Source organism: Pezoporus flaviventris, unplaced genomic scaffold (genome assembly GCF_033815535.1).
Source record: "Pezoporus flaviventris isolate CSIRO_AGI_PZ_B2104156 unplaced genomic scaffold, CSIRO_AGI_Pfla_v1 ptg000131l, whole genome shotgun sequence".
Taxonomy (NCBI): domain Eukaryota; kingdom Metazoa; phylum Chordata; class Aves; order Psittaciformes; family Psittacidae; genus Pezoporus; species Pezoporus flaviventris.
Genome location: NW_026892679.1, coordinates 3,002,209 through 3,025,659, shown reverse-complemented (window position 1 = coordinate 3,025,659; position 23,451 = coordinate 3,002,209). Strand labels below are relative to the sequence as shown.

The window sequence follows — 23,451 nt, the reverse complement described above, 5'->3', positions numbered from 1 at the left end:
TGAAAACCACCTTAAAAACTAAAAAAGCTTTAACTGCTGTCTTGGTTTCAGTTTTAATGTAGTACTTTGGTAACAGCAGCTTGTGTGTATGTGAATTCTTGTTTCAGTAATGGAGTGTGACAAGTGCTTGGTATTAAAAACTTGATTGCAAGGTTGTCTTGTAAGGAGTGTGGGCAGAAATGTGACAGCACAGGGAAACCTGGGAGGGGCTGGAGTGGGAGAACCGCAGAGGTGGCCTCTAGATTGGCAGCACTTCCCATTGGATTGGCAGCATTTGCCACTGCCTTCCTAGAGCTTTTTGGAAGTGCTGAGTGATTAATCTGTCCTTGTGCAGGAGGGGATGAGGCAGAAACCTTTTGCCTGGCTGCTTGTCTTAGAGCTGCCAGGCTGCGGCTGGCGACATGTCAGCTGTGACTGCAGAGCCTGCCTGGCAAGGATGCTCGGATGATGGTTTAAGGGTGGTGAGTGATGTGGTAGTGCACCTACAGCTGGCACCCTGTGCTGTAATGGAGGTAGTCCTCAGTATAAAGACTCCTTGACTGGTTTTCTGTGGCTTAGCTGACTGGCGTGCATTTTTATAGGTATTGCTGACTTCAAAGTGCACAACATTTAAAAAAGAAACAAATAAAAAATGTCCACTGACATTCTTAATTTCAAACAATTTTTCTGCCTTCTCAGGGAAGCATCATAAGTGAATGCCACAGTGTAGCTAAATCCCTGTTACACATCCATAGAAAATTAACTGGAAGTACCTACTGTAGTTTTATTTTAATTTCATAATTGCCACTTAAAGAAGCAGGCAAAGGCCTTATTATTTATGTTTATCCTTCAAATATTGCTGTTATTTTTCTATATTGTTTAGACAAGTAGGTAGGTCTTTGTCATATGCCTGTTTTTCTCTCTTCTGTGAATGTTGCGTAAGAATTTATTTTAATTATCTTCTAATTCTTCACCATTGAAGGGAAACTACAAAAACTGTAGCTGTCTCTTTTTTCACCCACAGGAACAGGTACACTTGTGAAGTCCTGTATTAACTTTTTTACGGCTGACTAGCAGTAAAGTGAGGACTACAGGAGCAAATGTTGACTTTTGACAGCCACCTGAATTTTTACCTCCCTAGCAGAAGTCGGATGGTTGTGGGTTTGCTCTACTGTGCCCATATAGACTCTGTGCTGCTGACTTGCCTGCTGGCCATGGGGCACACAGTCCATACAGCTTGTAAGCTTGACTGGCTAAGAACAAGTAATGCAGCATTAATTGTTTTGATTTCCTGGGTTGAAGGAGCTCTTTCATTCATACTGCCCTTCAGGGCGTCATGGTCAGAAAGATGCTCAGGTTTTGGCAGAAAGAAAAGACCTTCCAGTTACCAGTAGGTACAATTCTCTTGCCAAAGTTGGGGTTAGAAACACAGCTGCCTAGCAGATACTCATGAAGGTTTTACTCTTCTACTATGTTAGCTGGTCATTGCTGGAGTTCATTTCATCAGGGAGGAAGGAATGGAGTGGTGGGAATACCTGTGCCTTAATGTAGAGTTGATTATTCCAAAAGTGGGGCAGAAGGAAAGGGAAAGGTACAGCACATTTGAGATAGGAAGAGGAGATAATGCCAGTAGAACTGATCATATGGACACTAATAATGGATCTTTCAGGGACATATAAAACAAATGAAGAAACAACAAACCAAACCAAAAGCAATCACTCAGAAACCACCACTCCTTAAATCCTAGGAAACAATTAAAAGAGTGTTTTCTTTTCTAAATACGTGAGATTTATCTGACCTTGTAATGGAGATTTTTCTGTTGTTCTTGTTTTTAGGCTTGTGGTAATACTTGTATCTCTGAAACTAGTCTTTCCTGGACATTTCTTATTTGTGTCATTGTTATTCTATTGGATTTGCTTAAAATAAGTGTCCTGTTTGGATGTAAGCTTTATGATCTGGAGTTTTGCTTTCATTGCCAGCTCTTTAAATGGGAGTTTCCAATTTAGAGGAATGTGCTTTTGACTCCCCTTCATCTTCCTCTCTCATCCCTCCATTTGTGAGTTTCTTCATTTCTTTTACCCACAGGTACAGGTACGCTTGTGAGGTCTCATACTAACTTTTTTACAGCTGACTAGTAGTAGAGTGAGGACTGCAGTAGCAAATGTTGGATGTACAGTCACCTTTCCCCTTGTAAGTTCAGAAACATGCTCAAAGAGAACTCTTTTCCCACGATTACACTTAGGATGGAAGTGAGGCTGACCATCCATCCTCCAGTTCCCCAAACTATCCTTTTGGCTTGTTTAGATTGGTGCAACATTTGCTTTCTCGTAGTCATCGTGGACCTTCCTTATCTGCACAGTACTTCAGATGTGAGATTAGGCATCCTTACTGTGGCACTGCCTATCTCAGTACTTGTGGATGCAGTAGTTTTGATCCCATGGACTTGCATGGGTCAAGTTCTGTTAAGCCGTTTCTGACTACATCATCATCAGCTAACAGCCATCCTTTCCCTTCTTGCACCCGGTCCTTAAGAACAGACATTAGATGACCTTGCTGGTGAAACACAAAGCAAAGACATTGAGTACCTCTTCCTCATCTGTTTCTCTTGTCACTGGGTCACATATTCCATTAAGTAGTTGTCCACATTTTGCTTGTTCAGTCGTTTACTGTTAATGTAGCAGTAAAAGCTCTTCTTGTTATCCTCATGCTTGCAGGTCCTACTGTAGCTGAGCTTGCCTTTCCTGCATGCCCAAGCAGTGTTTATAAATTCCTCCTTTGTAGCCTCATCTTGCTTCCACTTTTTTGCTGCCCTTTTGCAGTGAAGTTCCACCATGAGTTCCTTTCGTGGCTGGGCTGCTCTCACTTCTGCTTTATGTCCTGAGTATTGGGCTGAGCTGTTCCCGTGCATGGAGATTGTCCTTGAAGAACTCAGCTTTCTTGTGACCCTTCACTGCAGCTTTCGGTGGTCTCACCTACCGCTCATTGAACCTGGCTGTCTTAAAACCCATGGCCCATCCTCTAATCCTTGCCGCCTTCTCTGCCATCAGGGCCTTGATCTCCCTGATGTTATAGTCACTGACCAAGGTTGCCAGTGATTTTGATACCCTTGATTAGTACTTTCCTGCTAGTTAATAGCAGAACTGCTCAGCTGTGTACCACCCCAGGTTCCTCTCTCCAGTACCTAACATCAGGGAGGTGCACATGCACTTCAGACAGGTGCCCCTTCAGCTCCTTAAGTGCCTCATTTTCCTGTCACTCTGAGTACTTTACTTTCTACTGCCAATTCTTCATGTAACTATAGGACAAAATCTCCCTTTCCAATTGCAGATGATGTGAGTTAAAAAGTGATTTAACTGAAAAAAAATAGTGCTTTTGGTAATGTTACTGTGCAAAGAGATAAGTGGAAAGCATGGTATCCTGCATCCATTCACACTGGCTACCTTCTGCCCTTCAAATCCACTGATACCTCCCTCCCCAAAATTTTTCTAAGTTGTTTTAGTTTTTGGGGGTTGTTTGTTATTTTTGGTGTTTAGAGATTTGGGTTTTGGTTTGTTTTTTTTTTTTTCCCCGACTGTTCAAGAAAAGGAGCAGAGGAAAAATGTTTACTAAACTCAAAATGGAATTAATAGTTTTGTGAAGCCTGTTTAAAGCTGTTCCCATTACTAGCACTATGGTTAAAAATTTCTGCTTCCACTATAACCTGATCCATGGCAGAATTTATTACTTTGTGGTGAAAATACACTGCAGGCAATAGATCTTGGCATTCCTGGCCAGGGCCCAGGAAAATATTACTGTTTGGTTTCTTTGTTTCTGTTTTAATTTAAAAACAGTATTTCATTTTGATGTGAATGAGCCCAGGTAGTGAAGGTTTTGTGGATTTGGCTAGTGTTTGCGGTTCCTACAGCTATGTTTTTGTTTGTATAACTGCTGGGTTATTAATTCAGTAATGTGATCTAATTTATTTCCCTTGTATGTACACAGCATTAAAGTTCTACTTGCATGCTTACTGTTAACTGAGAGTAAAACTGATATCAAGAGAGTATCTTGGGAATTTACTTTATACCCATTTTAATACACTTTAATGCTTCCGTGTAAACACACAGACACAGAGTGTGCACATAGAGTTTGTTATAGCTGGAAAAGATGGGAGTTGTAGCTTTGGCAGCTCCTGCTGCAGACATTGCACAATGACCCCAGTGATCCAGGCGGGTGATTGACAGGAAGTCTCTATTTGTCAGTGACTTTGGGACAGGGTGTTTTGGACAGAGGCCCATTCAGCAGGCATTTACTAGACAGTTGTAGCTCTAGGCTTTTTGTCTAATTCTAGTTTTGCTTCCTGGCTGCTGCAGTTTCATAGCAGTGCAGGTGGACCTCGTGTGAAGCTTAAAGTCAAGGTTGTGGACAAATAGCTGGAACAGGACTATCAACAAGACCTTTCTGTAGGGAGTTGTAGGGGTGTTGTCTGACAGAGTGTAGCTAGTGTGAATTCACCGGTAGGACCAGGAAAAGAAGTCCCCAGCACTGAGTCAATTTATGTTGGCGAAAGTATATTTGCCAGTAAAGCCTCTTCAGTCTCATGTATAAAAGTCATCTTTAACCCAGGTTTGCTTTTGAAGCAAAGTATTGTGTATGGTTTTGTTTTGTTTTGTTTTGTTTTGTTTTTTAAGATGTTTATATACGTTGTCATGTCCTTTCAAAGCTGATGGGCAAAGTAATAAAGTTATAATTAGTGTCACACTGTGCTCTGCCCCCAGGCAGGCCCCCAGATTTTACAAGCTATTGTACAGGTGGGTATAGTTACACACAAACATTTAAAAAGAGAAAAAAAAGGAGCTTGCTGTGATACAATTAGGATTTTAGTTCAATTGTTTGGTAGCAGCCTAGTGTGTAATGAATCTGTCCAATATAAGCCTTAATAATCCTAATTTTACTACATGTTTTGGTTTGTTTGTAGTGCCAAGGGGAACGACCCTGGGAACATTAACAGACAAACCCTGTGCTACACATGTCTTGTGAAGGAAGCATTTTGCAGCTGCTTCATTTTCTGTCCCTTGTCCTGTCCCTACAGACCCTTGTCAAAAGCCCCTCTCCAGCTTTCTTGTAGCCCCTTTAGGCTCTGGAACTGCTCTAAGGTCTCCCCTTAAGGAGCCTTCTCTTCTCCAGGCTGAACAAGCCCAGCTTTCAGACTGTCTCCATAGCAGAGCTGCTCCAGCCCTCACAGCATTTCTGTGGCCTCCTCTGGACTTACTCCAATAGCTCCATTTGTCTTGTGTTGGAGATAATAATTTCCTAGAGATGGCTTGATTGTACACCTTTAACCATGCCTTCAGAATTGATCCCATTTCAAATAGGTATCTACAGGTCAGTTCCACAGACAGTGCCCCATGGTTACCTTTTGCTTTATGGGTAGATTGAACATGCAGGGAAAATAAAAAGTAAAATAAACTTGAGATGTATTTAAAATTCTGGTTCCAGGATTTCACTGTTTCTTGATAAAAGTACAAAAGTGGAAAAAGTTGATTGTAAATGATTGTTGTTTCCTATCTGCGTTAAAGGCTGCGTGAGTCAGACAGCATCAGCAGTGTTTTTTACCACTGAAGCCTTCTCTTTTCCAGGCTGGGCTGTGTGGGAGCTTTAATGCTTTTATTTCAAACAAGAAAAAAAAAGTATTTGTGCAAACTAGTGCTGGGTTTGGTGGTTTGGTGGGTGATGCTATACAGGAATAGGGAGCAGTCAACAAGCCACAGTTTAAAGTTTAACATTTTAAAGTTGTGCTTCTGTGCCTGTTTTCTGTTGTAATGATGAAAAGTTTATATTGTAATGGTGACAGGCAATTTAAGCCATTTCATCCAAAAAGAAGTTGCTAGGCAGTTTGCATAAGCAATCATTGCTTTTTCAGAGTCTGAATGTGATTCTCAGGAGATGAATTTCAAGAAAATCAGTTTGATAGTCTGTTTACTAATAGAGAAAAATAAATGGCTTGAAATTTCAGGTAGCTTTTAAAAGATAATTTACATTCAGAAGGCTCAGAAACTCAAGACAGCCAAATCTTGGACTACAAAGTCCAGTAAGGATGGAAATAGAGCAGCATGAAGGGTATCCTTGAGCTCTGATCTGCTCATACCTGAATTTTGATGTAGTTGTCCTGTTTTTTTCTGTATCTCTTGCTTCAGCTCCCGCACAACTGATGATAAAATCTCAGTTCTAATAAGACTTAAAGATTCTTGTTGTTGCCAGGTTAATTTTTTGTAGGATTTATTTACTTTCATCAAAAGTCAGCCTTGAGTTATTGAAATACTTTTCTTTCCTCCTGTAACTATTTGCATATGCTATTAAGTAACTGTATTTGGGTATCTTTGGGCTTATGGTATTGCTGTTAGCCTCCTCTTGTAAGATGACAAGAACAGGAAGAAAGTTTTCTTCTTTCTGGTAGATACTGAACTTCCTGGAGGAGACTGTGCAGCTGACCCCAAGCAGAGCTGTCGCCGGAGCCAGACATCGTGAACTGAAGATGCTCTTCAGAGTGCGTTTGCAATAATGTCAGTGTCTTGCAGTTTTAATGCAAAAAATTAGGATCCTGTTAGTTTGTTAATATATTATTAATTCCTTTTAATATGTATCAGAGATATTTCCAGTAGGGCTCTGAATCTTACTGCACAGCAAAGGAGAGGAGAACAGAAAATGAAATCTTTGTCTTTAATCTCTGTCTTACAGTATCAACCTCTGTCTCTGTGTAGCTAAGTCTCGTAAGAGTCCTGTAGTACAACAGCTAAGAGGAAGAAAGGTTTTATTGTGTAGCAGCAGAGGTAGCATGTTTCAAGTAGCAATTTAAGTTGATGTCAGTTCTTCAGAAAATAAGCTCCGAATGATTTTGTTACAAGAGAAGATCTCAGGAGAATGACTGCTCAGACAGGAGGAACTGATTCTTCTGCTGTTCATTTGGTTCAAGTACCAAACTGCCACTGAGAATCAGCTCTTGGGAATCTGTCGAGCTTGTCCCCAGCAGCATTGAAGTTGTCTGCAAAATGTGTAGGTACATCACCCTTTAAGAAACATGAACTGGTTGTGGGAGTGAGCAGGTTTTTTGAAAATTACTCCCTTACCTACACAAAGGTTGTCATATTTGTTAGGAGGCATTTCTTGTATGTCCAGGGAGCAGTTGAGATTGTTCAGATTCAAGTATTTTTTATCAGTAATCCCATGGGCACTTCTCTTTCTTGGCTTCCTTTTGCAAATACCCTTTTAAAAAGGATAAAAAGAAGGACCTTGGAACTACTGACCCATCATCCCAGTAAGATCATGGAACAGATCCTCCAGGAAGCTATGTTAGATCGTATGGAAGACAGGAAGGTGATTAGAGACAGCCAGCATGGCTTCACTGAGCGCAAATCATGCCTAACTAATCTTGTGGCCTTCTACAATGGACCAGTTGTGTTGGTGGATAAGGGAGGAGCAACTGATGTCATCTGCCTTGACTGTAAGGCCTCTGATACGGTCCCACACGTCATCCTTGCCTCTAAATTGGAGACATATGTGCTTGATGGACTATTCAGTGGATAAGGAGTTGACTTAATGACTACATCCAAAGAGTTTCAGTCAATGGTTTGATGTCCAGAGGTCACACAACATTCTTACTTCTAAATTGGTGAGATTCAGATACGGTGGATAGCCTGTTAGAGGGATAAGGAACTGGCCGGGTGGCCATGTCCAAAGAGCTCAGTGCCCATATGGAAATCAGTAAAGAGTGGTGTCCCTCCTGGGTCCGTACTGGGACCAGTACTATTTAATATCTTCAACAGTGACATAGGAGGATTGAGTGCATCCTGAGCAAGTTTGTGGATGGCACCTAGCTGAGCGGTGCAGTTGACTGATAGGCTTGCAGGAATGGACGCCATCCAGAAGGACCTTAACAGGGGTGCTGGGTGAGGAGAAGCTCCCCATGACCCACAGTGCGTGCTTGAGCCCAGAACCCCTGCATGTCCTGTGTCTGGGGCAACCTCACAAGAGGGATGTAGAGCTGTTGGAGCGAGTCCAGAGGAGGCCGCGGAGGTGCTGTGAGGGCTGGAGCAGCTCTGCTCTGGAGACAGGCAGAGAGAGCTGGGCTTATTCAGCCTGGGGAAGAGAAGGCTCCAGGGAGACCTTCTTGTGCTCTTTCAATATTCGAAGGGGGTTTTAAGGCAGATGAATAGAGGCTCTTTACCAAGGCCTGTAATGGCAGGATAAGGGGTAATGGTTTAACCTGAAATAGGGTAGATTTAGGAATGTAAGGCAGAAAGTTTTTAAGATGGAGGCAGAGAAACACTGCAACAAGTTGTCCAGTTGTGGATATTGTGGAGAGGCTGTGACTGCCCCATCTCTGGCAGTGTTCAAGGCTAGGTTGAACTGGGCTTGGAGTAGCCTGCTCTAGTGGAAGGTGGCCCGGCCCATGGCAGGTGATTGGAACTGGATGACCTTTAATGTCCCTTCCAAACCAAACCAGTCTGTGATTCTTTGAAATTGGCTTGTGCCCTATTGAATGTAAACCATGTGAATTTCCCTGGGACTGTTTGAGCAGTCTTGTGGCACAGGGCTTGTAGTTGCAAAGTTCCTAAATGGTCTCTAGTGTCTATTTACTGGTTGTTTTCCGTGTTTCACACTTACATGAGATACCCAAGAACAGTGTGATTTTTATAAACGCAGTTCATCAGAGGCAGAAGGATAGGGAAAATAACAGAGGGGAATATTCTACCTCTATCCTTTAATCAAACCTATCTTTGAACAACTTCTGTTTATAAACAGTGTATATTGATGTACATTAATTAGTGTATATTAATGTGTATTAAACACGATAGAAGATTTACTCTGGAGTGGCAAAGTAAGTGGGAATGATGTTATAAACAGTGTCATATTGTATCCAAATTGAAGAAATGGCTTTTAAATTTCTATTTTAATGTAGGCCTTGACTGAAATCTAAGATGCTGTAGTGGGAAAGGGGATATTAAATACCTGTTAATGCATGCATCATTAAGGCAGCATTTTCTTAGAATTGTGTTATAGTAACAGCTTAGAACTTCTGTTTAGTATCACTTCAGGAAGGTGCTGCTGCTTAGTCTCAGATACTAGTGTTTTTCCTCAGGATAGAAAGTGACTTCCCCATGATTAAATAGCTTATTTGACACAGTGGTTTTTGACCTTACTGCTTTATGTAGTTGTTTTTTCTCTGCTTGTGTCTTACTAGTATGAACCAGACTTCACAACCTGCTAGCACATTTTGCTGTGCAGTCCTATCAGTTACACTTTATCTGTTTGATATTTTGAATACTGGGAGTTCCAGTAAAACAGTGGTACTGTGTTTATGGGTGTAATAGCATTTCTGTGTTAATCAAATTCCTTGACGGTTTTTTGCTGCTGTAAAGTTTTTCCCTGGGTGACTTCTTGCTGAACTGCTCCTTGAATGAGCAGGAGAAACTGATCCCCTGTAAGCAGAGCACACAGATGTCAGTAAGCTTATGGAAAACATTCCTTACTTTTGTATGTGTGCTGTAAAGATACAAAAATACAAATTTTAAAATACTAGTTTTGCACTTGTGTGGAATCCAAAATAGAATTGAGTGATGTTAGAGATGAAAAGAGCTAACAGTAATGACTGACTTTTGGTGTGTTTCAATATTTATTTTTATTAAAGCAGCAAAGTTGAATGTTGAAGAATGTTCCAAAAGTGTTTCTCATGCAGTAATTTTTTACAGTGCATATAAACAGAATTTGTAAAAGCCAGCATGAATTCTGTAACACTTTTAATTTCAATAATTCTTTAAATGTTGGAAGGGATGTTCATTGTATTCCAAGCCTGACTGTGATTATTTGCTGTAGGCATTCTGGTTAGTATAGATTATGCATATCAATCTTGGCATGGAAATTATTTAATAATTTGGCAAAAAAACTTAATATGCTCATTGAAAGCCTTTGGTTATCCAGTAATACTGCATTGTTAGTTGAGGAAAAATCTTCAGCAGTTTTATTTGATTCCTGGCTTTAGCTGCAAATCTAGGGTACATGGGAAAGAATGTTCCTGATGGACGTTCAAATGGATCCATCAGCACTTCAGTGTTCGGAGTGACTCAGATTTCCACACAGATAAATGCTTCACTTAAAAATATGCAAACCCTTTCAGAATCTGGACCTTCTGCCCAGTGAAGCTGGTTGGTTACCAAAGCAATGCCCTCTCCATGTGTAAGACTGCTATGAAGGGGATGAGGCTGTAGTTGAGCCTGTGGGTTATGAATCCACCCAAGGTTTAGTTGTTCCCACTTTTCACTAGAAAAGATATAAAGTTAATGCAGAAGGAGAAAGGCAATAGCCAGGCCAAAGCTGTTTTCCTCTATGAGGTAAGGAAACATCATAAGCTCATTATACAAGCTTATTATTTGCAATCACAGGAAAAACAATAGTACATAGATGTATTCTATCTAGGTAATGTAATACCTATTCTATTTCCATCACTACTGTGACGGCCATTCTGTGGACAGTTCCTGGAGTAAGCAGTTCAGTTTGTATTTCTAATGCAAAAGAATTCAGAGGTAGTTTGACCAAATTTTTATCCACTCTCAACAGTCAGGGCAGTGTAAATTGGCTTATAGTTATAGTTCCTTTCAGTCCTCCAGCATCGTTTTCCTGGTAAACCACAGTTGAGAACTGGCGATTCAATCTTTGGTTTTAATCTTCAGGATTATGTCTGTTGATCTTCCTTGCAGGTGGGTGAGAGGTGTTTTACCTTTCTTCAGGTTTGTCTCCGTGTAACCTGTTTCTCGTAAAGGAAATGCTTTAAAAACATGGTAACTCAATTACTGAAAAGTGTACTTTTAAAAAATCAAATCTAAAAACTCAGGCAAATGGTACAGGATTTCCTGGATGCACAACTCAGTGTTACAGATTGCACCGTTGTGGAGCAGAGCCTTTAGCTGGTAATAGCCTGTGTCAGTGTCCCAAAACTCATACCTCTGCTGGACTTATTCAAGCGCTGTCTTTCCAAGAAACCCTTTTCCAAGACTGCTTTTGGTGAGGTTGCTGGTGAGATCAGTCAGGCAACTGCTTCAGGGTAGTCAGGATGTGTGTAGTAAAATCTTCATTTTTGCAGCTCAGGGGTTATGTCTTACATCTTGCCATTGTACTATAGGGTATTAGTAGCTGACCAGAAGTTAAATGAAAATGGTATGAAGACCATGCAATACCCTGTTTAAAAGGATCAAATCAAATCAAAAGAAAGTACTATCTTCTGCTAACTGCATTTGGTTGTCTGTGGTTCTGTTTTTATAGAACAGTCAAGTGTGATTGAAACATGCCGATAAAATCCAAGCTACATTTTTCTCTTGGTAATGTGGATATTGTTGGAATTGAAGCTATGGCAACACAAAACCTCATGGGCTGCTCAGGGGTCCTACCTTGTGTGATTAACTGAAAGCTGTACTATTGCAGCTGGTTATTCACTATAGCTAGATCAAAGCCAGCTTATTATTGTGATTGTGTATGTGATTGCTGTTCTTGAAAAGCCTGTCTGTAGAGCCTACGATGTAGCCTGTAAGTTCCACATTTGTGGTTTAATTTGGTGGAGAAAAAGTTTTATGTAATGTTGAGGTTAGGTATAGGTTCTGTACAACATCTGGAAATTTCTTTCATTATCTAAATACACAGATGCCCAAAACAAGTTTATATGTATAAAATACTGTCATAATTTGACAGTATTTTGTTATTTTCATTATTTGATGCCTATCTTTTTTTGTCTTGGACTAATCCAAGCCATATTTTACAGTAGTGCTGCCTCAGGAGTAATGGGCAGAAAGTTGTCAAGCCTTATCCTTAACATCCTGTTCTCTTTGGGTTTTTTTAGCTCACCTTGGGGTGCAATCAGTTCCAATTTCCAGAAAGCTCATGGAGTGTTCCTAGTGAAAATACTTGTGTTTTGCATAAGCCTAAATGAAATGGGAAGGGAACTTTGCATGTTTTGAACAGTCTTAAACTGGACCTTTTTTTCTTTTCCATCTTTAAACTTTTCAACTTGAAACTTCAACTGTGTAGTGATACATCTTTGCTCTCCCTTCCTACAAAAATACACAGCATAACAAGTTCTGCTGCTGTTCAAGCCAATAGAGCCACAGTCAATGGCTGCTATGGCAACTTTTTTCCTGTAGTGGTTAAGTCACAAAGAAGCAAATTTATGCAGTTCATTTCAAAATTATAACAGAAGGACCACAAGAAACTGTGGAGAGAAGTTCTAGGTAGATCTTCTGTAAGGAAAAATCATGAAATGGTGTAGCTTTACAAATGAGACTCTTCTTTTCTTCTTGCTTTTTAAAAGTTGATTTGCTCAATATTTGCAAGAAGTCATCTTAGGGAAGCACAAATTCAACCATAGCAGTTACCCCACTCCTATACTTTGAGCAAGGAAACAGCACATTAAATAAAACTTTACAGTAGGATTGAGAGTTCTGTAAATGTGTTTGGGAAACTGCATGGATCCACTCAAACTTTAGTTCATCTCCCTCCTTGGACAAAGTCTCAAACCTTTTTAGAGGTGTGCTGTTCTTCTTTCCCTAGGAAAAAAAAAAACACAACAAAACCCCAAAAAAAAACAAAACCCGTGGAAAGGCCTTAAGCAGGCAGAAATTACAATACAGACACATCAGATATAATTAAAACTTCTCTACATTGACCTTGGATTTTTCCACTCACTCTTAACGTATCACTGGAAAGAGACTGCTCTTTTGTGGCTAACCAGGGCTACACGGATCTGGTACAGGACTATACCACCTAAACATGATGTGTGCAGTTTCTCCTTATTTATATGTATTCATATGTACTTCACTGCATATATTTATTTTGGATTGATGAACTTGTTCTAATTCTATTCTGTTTAAATGTTTAGAAAAAATAAATGTAAAAACAGCACACTGCGCAACACGTCTCGTCTTAGTCTCCGAATTCAGTGCATGACTTGGCAGATGTAGCTGTTTGGCAACTAAATCTCTCTTCTGTGTGGAAAAAAAACAATGTTTGCTAAATTGGTCTTTTTTTTGTGTGTGTGTTCGTGGGAATTGGGGTTATTTTAATGTTTTTTTTCCCCTCCCCCCCTCTTTTGTAGGTAGCATTGGTACATCGTTTCAGTGCCACTCAATCCATCAAGATCACATTTGTAATGATGACAGTGACAAGGTGAGGATTACATGTATGTTTCCTTCACAAGATGCGTATCCATTAGGGTTTCTTTATGTGTTGCTTTTACTATACAAAGACTGTTTGTTTTGTAGATGTAGTAGTCAGTTTTCAGAGTTACTGTTTGAACTATCTCTAACCTAGTAAGAGATATATTTTACTCAGGACAATCTTTTAGTCAGCTAAGGAGAAATTTTTCTTCTAGTACTGTATTGTTCTTTCTGCTTGTATCCTTTGCTGTTCTAAACATTGTGATGTGCCATACTGACAACCTCAGTTAATAAAGAACAGTGATTTTAATTTTTTTTTTTTTCTGCTTTTTAAGTAAGGCAGGATGTCTAGTGACTTCTAGCTTCAGAGACAGAGGCTACCTAAGTGCTCAAAGCCTCTTTGCAGCAGCTGTATTTTCCTGTTTTGGAGTTGGGAATGTCAGGTTTTACAGCCAGGAAGCTTCTGTTTGGTGCTGCAGCCCTAAAACACCAGCCTGCGTAGTGGTGTGCAAGTGTTCCCCTAACCTTTTCTGTGACACATTCTCAGATTAGTTTGTGTTGGGTTAGTAGAGTGCTGGATATTGGATGTTCAGTGATACTTGGATCAATGGCATTAAGTGTGGCATACGGAGACGAAAAGGTCTGATGCTGAACTGCATGTGAGACATGCTTTCATGTTCCTGTTATTGTTGATGGTTTTACCTTAAGCTTTACTGTCCATAAATAATGCAAATTGATTAACATTAATTCAACATATATTACACTATTTACAAGTATGACACTTTGTATTAAACTTTTGGGCTTGACATGCCTCTAAAAAGGCATGTATGAGTCAAATTTTAAATGACCTTTCTTGGGAACGCAACCTGCATGGCAGCACCTTGATAAGTGTGCAAAGCCTTGTCTTTTGAAATTCTGGAGTAAGTTAATTTTATAGTTGTTCCAGCTTGTACTAGTGCTAGATTTGTTTTCAGTACAAGTTTCTTTTACTGCTCTATTGTTTTGTGTTTTTTGCCCTCTCACACTCTTTTTTACCTATACACACCCCCCCCCCTTGTTTTTTTTTTTTAAATTTTTAGGTGCCATCTTAGATTTGAGGCCTAGTCTAACCTACAGATATTGGTCAAACAGGCTGCCTAGAACATGTCAAAACTATTTTAAGTTTCCAGTTGATTAACTGGTTAACAGTTTTCAGGGGTGTTTGTCACTTTCGTTTTTGCTCCTTGTGCACTCTGTCCCTGGAATGTTCTTGGGTGAGGAGCAGGTGGGGGAAATTCCGTTTCAGAACCATCCTGTACACCAGCTTCGCACTGGCATTCCATTGTAATGCTTTTCCTTTCCTGTCATTACATGGAAGATCACCTCTATGTTAGGCTGATTGTCTTCCCTTAGTTTTATTCATACTGGAGCAATTAAAACGGTTTTAAGTTTGGAAATTGCATTTTTTAGATTCTTCATAGGTTTGGGAGGAGGGATTAAGCAGGGGTGGTTAAAATTACTTGGCTTAAATTTTAGAAGAGAAAATAATTTTTCTCATTGGTATTGCTGATTTTGGTAGGAATATTACTTCAAGATAAAATGCAGGATTTAATTTATGTTAAAATTCTTATTAATTGGACTTTTTTGTATTCATTCTAGAAACATGAAAAATGTGCCTTCTAAATAGTTCGACACATCTTTGATTGGTAAATACGCATATTTCAGTGAAATAACTGTGCTTGAACATGTGTAACCAGTTCTTGTATTACAGAGATAATCTCTGTAATGGATAGTCATTTCTACATCCTAGAAAACTTATAGTATTTGACTGGCAATCTGCATGTACAGTAAATTCTCCACAAGCCCAGTCTTTGTTTCCTGGGCGGCAGCATGAGAAGTTCTACATCACACATGGTAAAGGAATGCTGTAACCTGAATGAAAACAGTTTCCAGGCTTCCTCCTCAATTACTTGATTTTGTTGACTTGGTACATGAGAATCTTGAATTCATGTCCAGTGACACCAGCAGGAAATGAAATTGTAAGGTTTTTCGCGTGCAGCCTTACTGTAATAAAAAAATGTGTGGCATTGAGAGCTACATTGGTACTACTAAGTACCTGTTTCATTTTGTAGCATTGAAAGCAGTGTTTTGCCTCTTGTTTCGTAAGAAGATCTAGTTTAGCTCAGATGCAGAGTACATTTCCCATTTTACTTTGTGTTGCAAAGTGACTGTGACAGACATACATCTTTAAATAACTGTTGCTTTGGAGGTGGCAACCTTTAAGCCTCAGTGCATTACTCTGGGGACCCTTTTTTTCACTTTTACTTTTATTTTATTTTTCTTTAAAGTATAAGCATGTATATGTTTAATACCTATTATTTTTAAATTAATTAAATACTTAAATTGGAGTTGTCATTCTTAAAATATTAAATAACAGAACTGAGTAAATTTCTTTATGGAGCACGGCATTTAGAAGAAAGGTATTTGTAACAAGGAAATATATTTCCTTGGAATATTATTTTGCTTTAATGCCTGAGCAATAGTTTCCTACTAATGTTAAATAGAGAGATAGGTGCAGGTGTATTACGCTGCAGAGCCTTTCAATCTTACTCAGTTTATTTAGCTTTAAAAATACTTTTTGTCCTTTGGGTGATCGTTTCACCAGTATCGTACTCCCATTAAAGGATGCTAGCGCAACTTGAAAAGAAACTCCAAAGATGCAACTCATAACTAGTCTTGGCACATCTCTTTTCAGAGGTCTTATCAAATTATCTATTCCTTATTTTTCACGCAGTTAAAAACCAAACTGACAGCCCAGCAATAATGAAAAAATAAAAGCATCATGGAAGCAATCCACTGGATTTTTTTCTTTTTGTTTTAATTATTACTATTATTTCCAAATATTTATCTTGCTTTACTCCTTTTTAATTTCATTCATTTTACTTTTCTGGTATTACTCCTGTTAGATTCACTTTCTTATAATATGTAGGGAATTTCATTTTGCTTGCTACTTAAGACCTAAATACAGAACTACCTGTTTTGATTCACTATATCTAAACTTTAAGTTTCCCAGTCATCTTCCATCTCTTCAGTAACATCTTGGTTTTAAGCTTATGTTCTTCTCCGTGTCTTGATGGACATCCAGTCTTCAGTCTATAATGCAGAAGGCTGCCAACCCTGGTATTTTTCTTTGTTTGGGTTGTTTGGTTTTTGTTGTTTTTGTTTTTTTTTTTCACAAGAGGGGGAGTATTTTACAAGTTTAATCCTAAACATTAAAAAAAAAAAAGAAAAAGAAATCCACTTTGTTTTTCTCTTCAGATGGTGTAGGGTCAGGTGGGATAAGTCTAGCGGACTCACCCACAGCTGAACTCAAAATGATTCAGGAATTCAGGTATTTTAAGGTCCATCATGCTTATTTGTATGTGAAGACTAAATGAACCTTGTGTGATGTACACCACATTGAAAAATGGCTATAGTAGTTTCTTTGCCCCATCCAGTTTCAAAACTGGAAAAAGATCTTCATGTCCAGTTAGGACAGCACTAATTCCTCTTGGTGTACCTCATCTTCCCACCCCTTAGTTTCAGTTAATTCTGCCCATTCTTTCAGAGCAGCATTATATATGCTTTTTTTCATTTTCATTTCACAGCTGGCAGATGCAAGGATATATTTTAGTGATTTTCCACTACTTTCATGCCTGGTGAATTGTCTCTTTTAGAGCATGAATTCTTTCTATCATGGAATTACGGTTTGGGTTGGAATGGACCTTAAAGGTCATCCAGTTCCAAACCCCTGCCATGGGCAAGGACACCTTCCACTAGACCAGGTTGCTCCAAGCCCTGTCCAGCCTGGCCGACCACTGATCAACAACAGTTGTTGTTTTCCTGTATCAGATTTGGGGAAACATTAATTAGACTGAAGTACAGGGAGTGGAGATAGGTTTAAAACATGAAAATAGTTGGGGTGGTGATACCTCCAATGCATTGCATGGCCCTGGTGGGGGTGCACCTTGACTCCTGTGTTCAGTTCTGAGCCCCTCACTACAAGAGAGACATTGACCTGCTGGAGCAGGCTCAGAGAAGGGCAATGGAGCTGGTGAATGGCCCGCAGCACAAGTGTGATGAGGAACGGTTGAGGGAACTGGGGGTGTTCAGTCTGGAGAAGGCTCAAGGGGCACTTTATCGCTCTCTACAACTGCCTGAAAGGAGAATGGAGCCAGGAGGTTGCTGATCTCTTCTCCCAAGGAACACATGATAGGACAAGAGGAAACAGCCTCAGGCTGTGCCGGGGAGGTTTAGACTGGATGTTAGGAACAATTTCTTCCCTGAAAGGAAGGTCAGGCATTGGAGCAGGCTGCCTAGGGCAGCGGTGGAATCACCGTTCCTGGAAGCGTTCACACACCGTGTAGATGAGGTCCTTAGTGATATGTTAGTGGTGGCCTTGGCAGTGCTGGGAAAAGGTTGGATTTCATGATTAACCCAGTTGATTCTGTAATTCTGTCTTACTTAAGGAGTAGCTCGAGCGAACCGGTTCCGAGATACCTCCCCGTGTTCACTGAGCTCCTCCATCACCAGCCTCCCGGAGGCACTCGCAACAGGAGCTCATCACGTTTCGCCGGTGGACGTTGCTCCTGTGGGTTCTATTGATCGTTTTTTCTCAGTGTCGCCGTTTGTGCGCATCAGGAACGCCCAGAGCGGGTACACGGCCTCTGCTGGGAGGCTTCGGGTCCCCTCCAATCCCCACCCCACTACCCCTTGCCGGTGGCGGCAGCGTGTGCTGCCGAAACGCGGCCACCCCGTGGACCGTGTTCCCTCGCTGGCTCGCTCCCTCTCGGTCGGTGTGTGCTGCATCCCCACGATCTGCTGCCATTCGCTCCGCTCCGTGCCGATCCGTTCCCTGTGGGCGCTGGCAGAACGCGCCCAACAGCAGCCACAGCAAACCGAAACCAAAAGTGGGCTGAACAGGCGCCTGCGCAGTAGCCGTCTACGCGGTACCGTGTGGCTTTCGGAAACCTAACGTTTCCGAGGCGTCCCCCCGCCGCTGGTTGACAGCCTCGTTCCACTTCCGGGCGCCGTGATGGCGTAGGCGGGCTGCAGCTCCTTCCCCCCCTTCCGGTGCGCACAAAGGACGCGACGCGTGGAGGGCGGGGCTGGGCCACCCGGGGGGTGGTGTCACCACCCCGCCGGTACGTTCGATGCGTGCGGGGCCGCCACCGCCCCCCTGTCATACGGGATATGGCGGGCGGCGGCGGCGCGCGGGTAGTGCGCAATGGGATTGGCAGCCGCGGCTGCGCTTCAGGCAGCGTTCGGGGGCGGGGCGGGGCAGGCCCGGGCCGGGCGGCAGCGGCGGGGCCCGGCCCGGTCGGCGGGGCTGTAACGGGGACTGGGGGGGCCAGCTGAGGAGTTGGCGGCGGCGGGAGCGTGGTTCCCCCACCCCGGGCTCCGAGTCTGCAGGTACCGGCGGGGGGAGCTGGGCGGTGGGACCTTCGCGCCAGGCTTCCCGCCGTAACTGGCTCTGCCGGGGGGCCGTTGATGAAGCTGAGGGGCGAGAGGACCGTGCGCCCGGTGGCGGCCAGGGGTAGGTGAGACCTTGATTTGAGGACGTGAGCGTTTGGTCCTGTTAAAATCGGTTAATGGGTTGCGGGCAGAGGTAGACTTAGAGCCAACTGCAGACTGTAGTGACAGGACAAGGGGTGATGTGTTCAAACTGAAACGGGTTGGACTTAAGGAAGCTTCTCCCTGTGAGGGTGATGAGGCGCTGGCACAGGTTGCCCAGAGAAGCTGTGGCTGCCCCATCCCCATCTCTGGAAGTGTTCAAGGCCAGGTTGGACGGGGCTTGGTGCAGTCTGGTCTAGTGGAAGGTGTCCCTGCCTATGGCAGGGGGTTAGAACTGAGTGAGCTTTACTGTCCCAACCTAAATCAGTCTGTTATGCTATTCTATGAAACATTGATTTTAGCAAACGTGTTCAGGGTATTCTGTTAGTATCTTTCACTATATATGAGTTAATTCTTATTCTTGCATAAATATTCCTGTTTCTGGGTACTGATGTGTAAGAGAAAGGAGAGTGCGGTTGTTAAAAATTGGGTATAAGAAGGGAGAGCAAATAGGTGTCATGACAGATTTAATGGCTGGTGAGGTTTGATAATGTTACTGGTCTTCCTTAACCACCAGATCTCTAGGGGAAAAAAGACCTTATGCATACATAGAATAGCAATGTGAAGAAGTTTTCCAGGGAATTGCTGGCAGGGGATAGTCCATGTTAAGTCACAATTGCAAGAAGTGCTATATAAATAAAAAAGGCTTATAAACTGGGGGTCTCAAAATCCTCCTGTGTGAAACTTACTTTGTCATTTCTGAATTACAGAGCAGGTTAAAATTTATTTGATTTGTATCTCATTCACAAAAATATGATAAATGCTAAATTAAAGTTGCAAGTTGAAAACACTTTTGGTAATGAAGCTGATATGAGTGGCAGTGACATCAGTGCTCTTGTAATTTGTGGTGTTTGTTCATCAACTTAACTAAATATAGAATCACAGACTGGTTTGGGTTGAAAAAAACCTTAAGCTCATCCAGTTCCAATCCCCTGCCATGGGCAGGGACACCTTCCACTAGACCAGGTCGCTCCCAGTCCCGTCCAACCTGGCTTTGAAAACTGACGGGGATGGGGCAGCCACAGCTTCTCTGGGCAACCTGTGCCAGTGCCTCACCACTCTTCACAGTAAAGAACTTCTTCCTTATATCTAACCTGAACTTCCCCTGTTTAAGTTTGAACCCATTATCCCTTGTCCTGTCACTCTTCATCAGTCCCTTCTTCGTTCAAAACCCGCCTGGACACATTCCTGTGTAACATTATCTAGGTGTTCCTGCTCCGGCAGGGGGATTGGACTAGATGATTTTTTGAAGTCCCTTCCAATCTCTAGCAGACTGTGATACTGTAATGTCTGGGAGAATTGTATGGTTTCTGTGCAAATTGTTACTAGAATTTAAAAAAAATGGTCCAGTTAGGAAGATAAGTTACTTCTTCAGGGCTTGTGTTGAATTCAAACTTAAATATTCATGTTGAATTTTAAAGCTGTCATACATGTTTTTCCGTGGAAGCTTACATGGGTTAACTTGCTAGTGAATCTAATGAGAGCTTGTACAGAGCAATTCTTAGGCTTCTAAAGGTTTTCTTACTTCATCCTTGGGTGTAGCTTCACCACCCCATGCCCCTGAGGGATTTGAAAGGTGGAAATAAGGCTGCAGGTATGATGTGAAATTTCCTTTTTTCCTGTTTTTAGTCAGAGGGATTTTAAACTGTGGAGGATTGATTATTGAAACTTCTGGAAAGATACACATTTGACAACTGTTTCACATGGAGATACAGCTCATGGTTTCCTTTTCTATGTAAGCAGCTGTATCAAATAATCTAATACATCTTATTTAAATTCTCTTGTGGGCAACGCTTATCTAGGTCTCTGATTTGACAGGGTGGTTTTCATGGGTTTTACTCTTTAGCTGCACTTGAGTGAAGTGTGCAGGTTCCTCTTGTATTCAGCTCTTGAAAGGTCAAGGAAACTTCCTTTGCTTTTTGGTGCTGTCTACTGATTTCTGTTTGTTAAAATATCAAAAGTCAGGGCTTTTTTGGTGTTAGCAGCAGTAAAATGCTAATAGCAGCAGCTCTATAAAAACCTTGGAAAGGGAAAAGAAGGAAAGGAAATCCTTTTGCACCTTGAGTATTTTGCCCATTGCTGACCAACCAGTTTGACTGCAGTGGAACAGTGCCTCATCTGGTAGAAAAATAGTTGCACAGCATAAATCTGCCTCACTGAGTGTCATCTGTAGGCGCTCCAGCTATAAAATGACTTGTGCCTTTACTATTTCCCTATAAGGAAAATAGGATATTTATCTCTTCAATGTCCACAGTTCCTGGTCCTCTGTAAGCACATTTCAAATAGGTCTGCTTCCTTCCCGATTCATTTGCAATAACATTGCTTTCTGTAATTCCCACAACCTCAGAAGTGTGATGCTTCGTGTGAGTGGCACTACATGCACTGTCTTTTACTTGCTTTCTGTTTAGGAAGCCCTTTCATCAGTCTTGCAATTTTGTTCCTGTCTTCAAAATCTGAACACCTCTGTCCTGAACAAATTCAGCAATTGTGTTAACTCAGCCCTGTTTTCTCTGCAGGGCCTCTTACCTTTGCCTTGTGCTCTGCCCTCCCAGGTCTGTTGGTTCCTGACAGAAGTGGCCAGACTGTTATTTCACACGGCAGTAAGAGTTAAATCACTGTGTGAACCAGGATGAGAGCATATCTTAGGGTGCTTCTGAGCACAGATGCTCTGTCTCGCAGTTTTTGTAAGAGCTTCAGGAGATGGATTTCTCCTAAACTTATATGAACTGTTGCTAAAAATGAAATGGCCTGTGTAGATGTAAAACAATTACTCTGTAATATGTAGAGCATAGTCTAAATGTAATGAGCTTAAAAAAGAATCACAGAATCATTTAGGTAGGCAAAGACCATTAAAATAATGAAGTCTAGCCATTACCGCAGCAGTGCCAAGGCCACCACTAAACCATGTCACTAAGGACCTTGTCTACATGGTTTATGAACACTACCAGGGATGGTGATTCCACCACTGCTGTGGGCAGCCTGTTCCAGTGCCTGACCACCCTTTTGGGGAAGAAATTGTCCCTAATCTAGCATAAACCTCCCCTGGCACAGCTTGAAGCAGTTTCCTCTTGTCGTGTTGTTTGTTCCTTGGAAGAAGAGGCCAGCAACCTCCTGCTTCCTTCTTCCTTTCAGATAGTTGTAGAGAGCTGTAAGGTCCCCCCGAGCCTTCTCTTCTCCAGACTAAACCCCCCCAGTTCCCTCAGCCGTTCTTAGTGCTCCGGGCCCTTTACCAGCTCCATTGCCCTTCTCTAGACCTGCTCCAGCACTTCAATGTCTTGTAGTGAGAGGCCCAGAACTGAATACAGGATTTGAGGTGCAGCCTCACCCTTACAGGGGGATGATCACTGCCCGGGGTCCTGCTGGCCACACTGTTGCTGATACAGGCATGATGCTGTTGGCCACCTAGAATGTCTGAGCACAAGCTGGCTCATGTTCAGCTCCATCAGTCAGCATCCCCCAGGTCCTTTTCCACTGAGCTGCCCTGCAGCCTCTCTTCCCCAAGCCTGTGTGCATGCTTGTATGCACACATACGTAGTCTAATGTGGGGAAAAAATTCTTTTAAGTGGAGTGCAGTTTGTTTTATAGCTGTCTTAATTACCCTGTCTGTGTTGATGTACTGGTATTTTAGTTTCACATGCCTAAATGAAAAAATCAATAGTGGATACACACTGTACATGGAAACTGTATGTAGAGAATACTTTGGCATGAAGACAGCGTTGGGCTGGACTTCTCTTGAGATTCTTTGCCCCATCAGCTGAAAGAACAAAATTGAAAAATTGATTTCTTTGAAGTCTGGATTTATCTGAACACCTTGTCTTGATGTCACCTGTTTCCTCTTGCCCTGGCATCATTGTAAGTATATCAGTATTTTAGTATATTTTATGACATTTGAAGTAATTTCTTCATAGTGATGAACATATTTGAATGGTACATGTGCTGAATTTAATGTGTTTCAGCCTTGTATATAGGGAAATTAGCCCGTTTTCTATAAACAGAAAAGCATGATTTTAATTTAAAACTTAATCTTCTGTTCTATTTACATACCAAAACAGGAATTCAGGACTGTTGGCACCATCACCTGAAATGGTATTTTCTGTATTGTGTTAGGGGTATTGGTGTCAAAACATGGACGCTTTAACTCAGATCTTGGCAGGCAACTTGAAGTGGTAGGAAATGATAAATTGAGAATAGAAAAAAAAAAAATTGATTGGATACTAGTACTATTTGTTGCATAACTTTTGTTTAAGTAAGAAGGCTTAAAAATACACTAAACCTATGTGACAGGTTTTGCTGACTACCACAGAGCATGTCAACTGCAGAAGACAGCTGCAGGAACAGTGCTCTTTTCATTTACTATCACCCACACCACAGACAAAGTTCAGTTCAAAATTCAGTCCATAAATTGGGATTCTAAAATAAAATTATTAGTTTTACAACAACTTTGTTCTTTAATAAAGAGGGTGGTATAGCTGAGGGGTTTTTCCCTTATTGAAGTTCATTTGGTGTTTGGATTATGAGAGGTAATGATCAGTATCTGGAAAAAACACCTTGATGCAATATAAAAATAAATACCATCTTTTTTTTTTTTCCTTTTTTTTTTAAATAATTTAGCGGCATTGAAATGGCTTTCATTTTTATAAAAAATTATTTAAAATTCTTTTCACAT

General features: G+C 41.4%; 1 protein-coding gene across 2 annotated transcripts in view; it reads left to right on the top strand.

The window, feature by feature from the left end:
* Positions 1–23,451, top strand: part of RNF38 (ring finger protein 38) — an 83,378-nt gene that overhangs the window by 23,056 nt on the left and 36,871 nt on the right. The window contains exons 1-2 of one of the 2 annotated variants that reach the window (XM_061478772.1): positions 10,691–10,709; positions 13,094–13,164. Coding sequence is in view for 1 of the 2 variants with exons in the window: in XM_061478770.1 (XP_061334754.1) it covers positions 13,094–13,164 (71 nt within the window). In the remaining variant the exon portion in view is untranslated. Of the gene's footprint in view, positions 1–10,690; positions 10,710–13,093; positions 13,165–23,451 lie in introns of those variants that run through there. The other variant, XM_061478770.1, reaches the window with a different exon arrangement.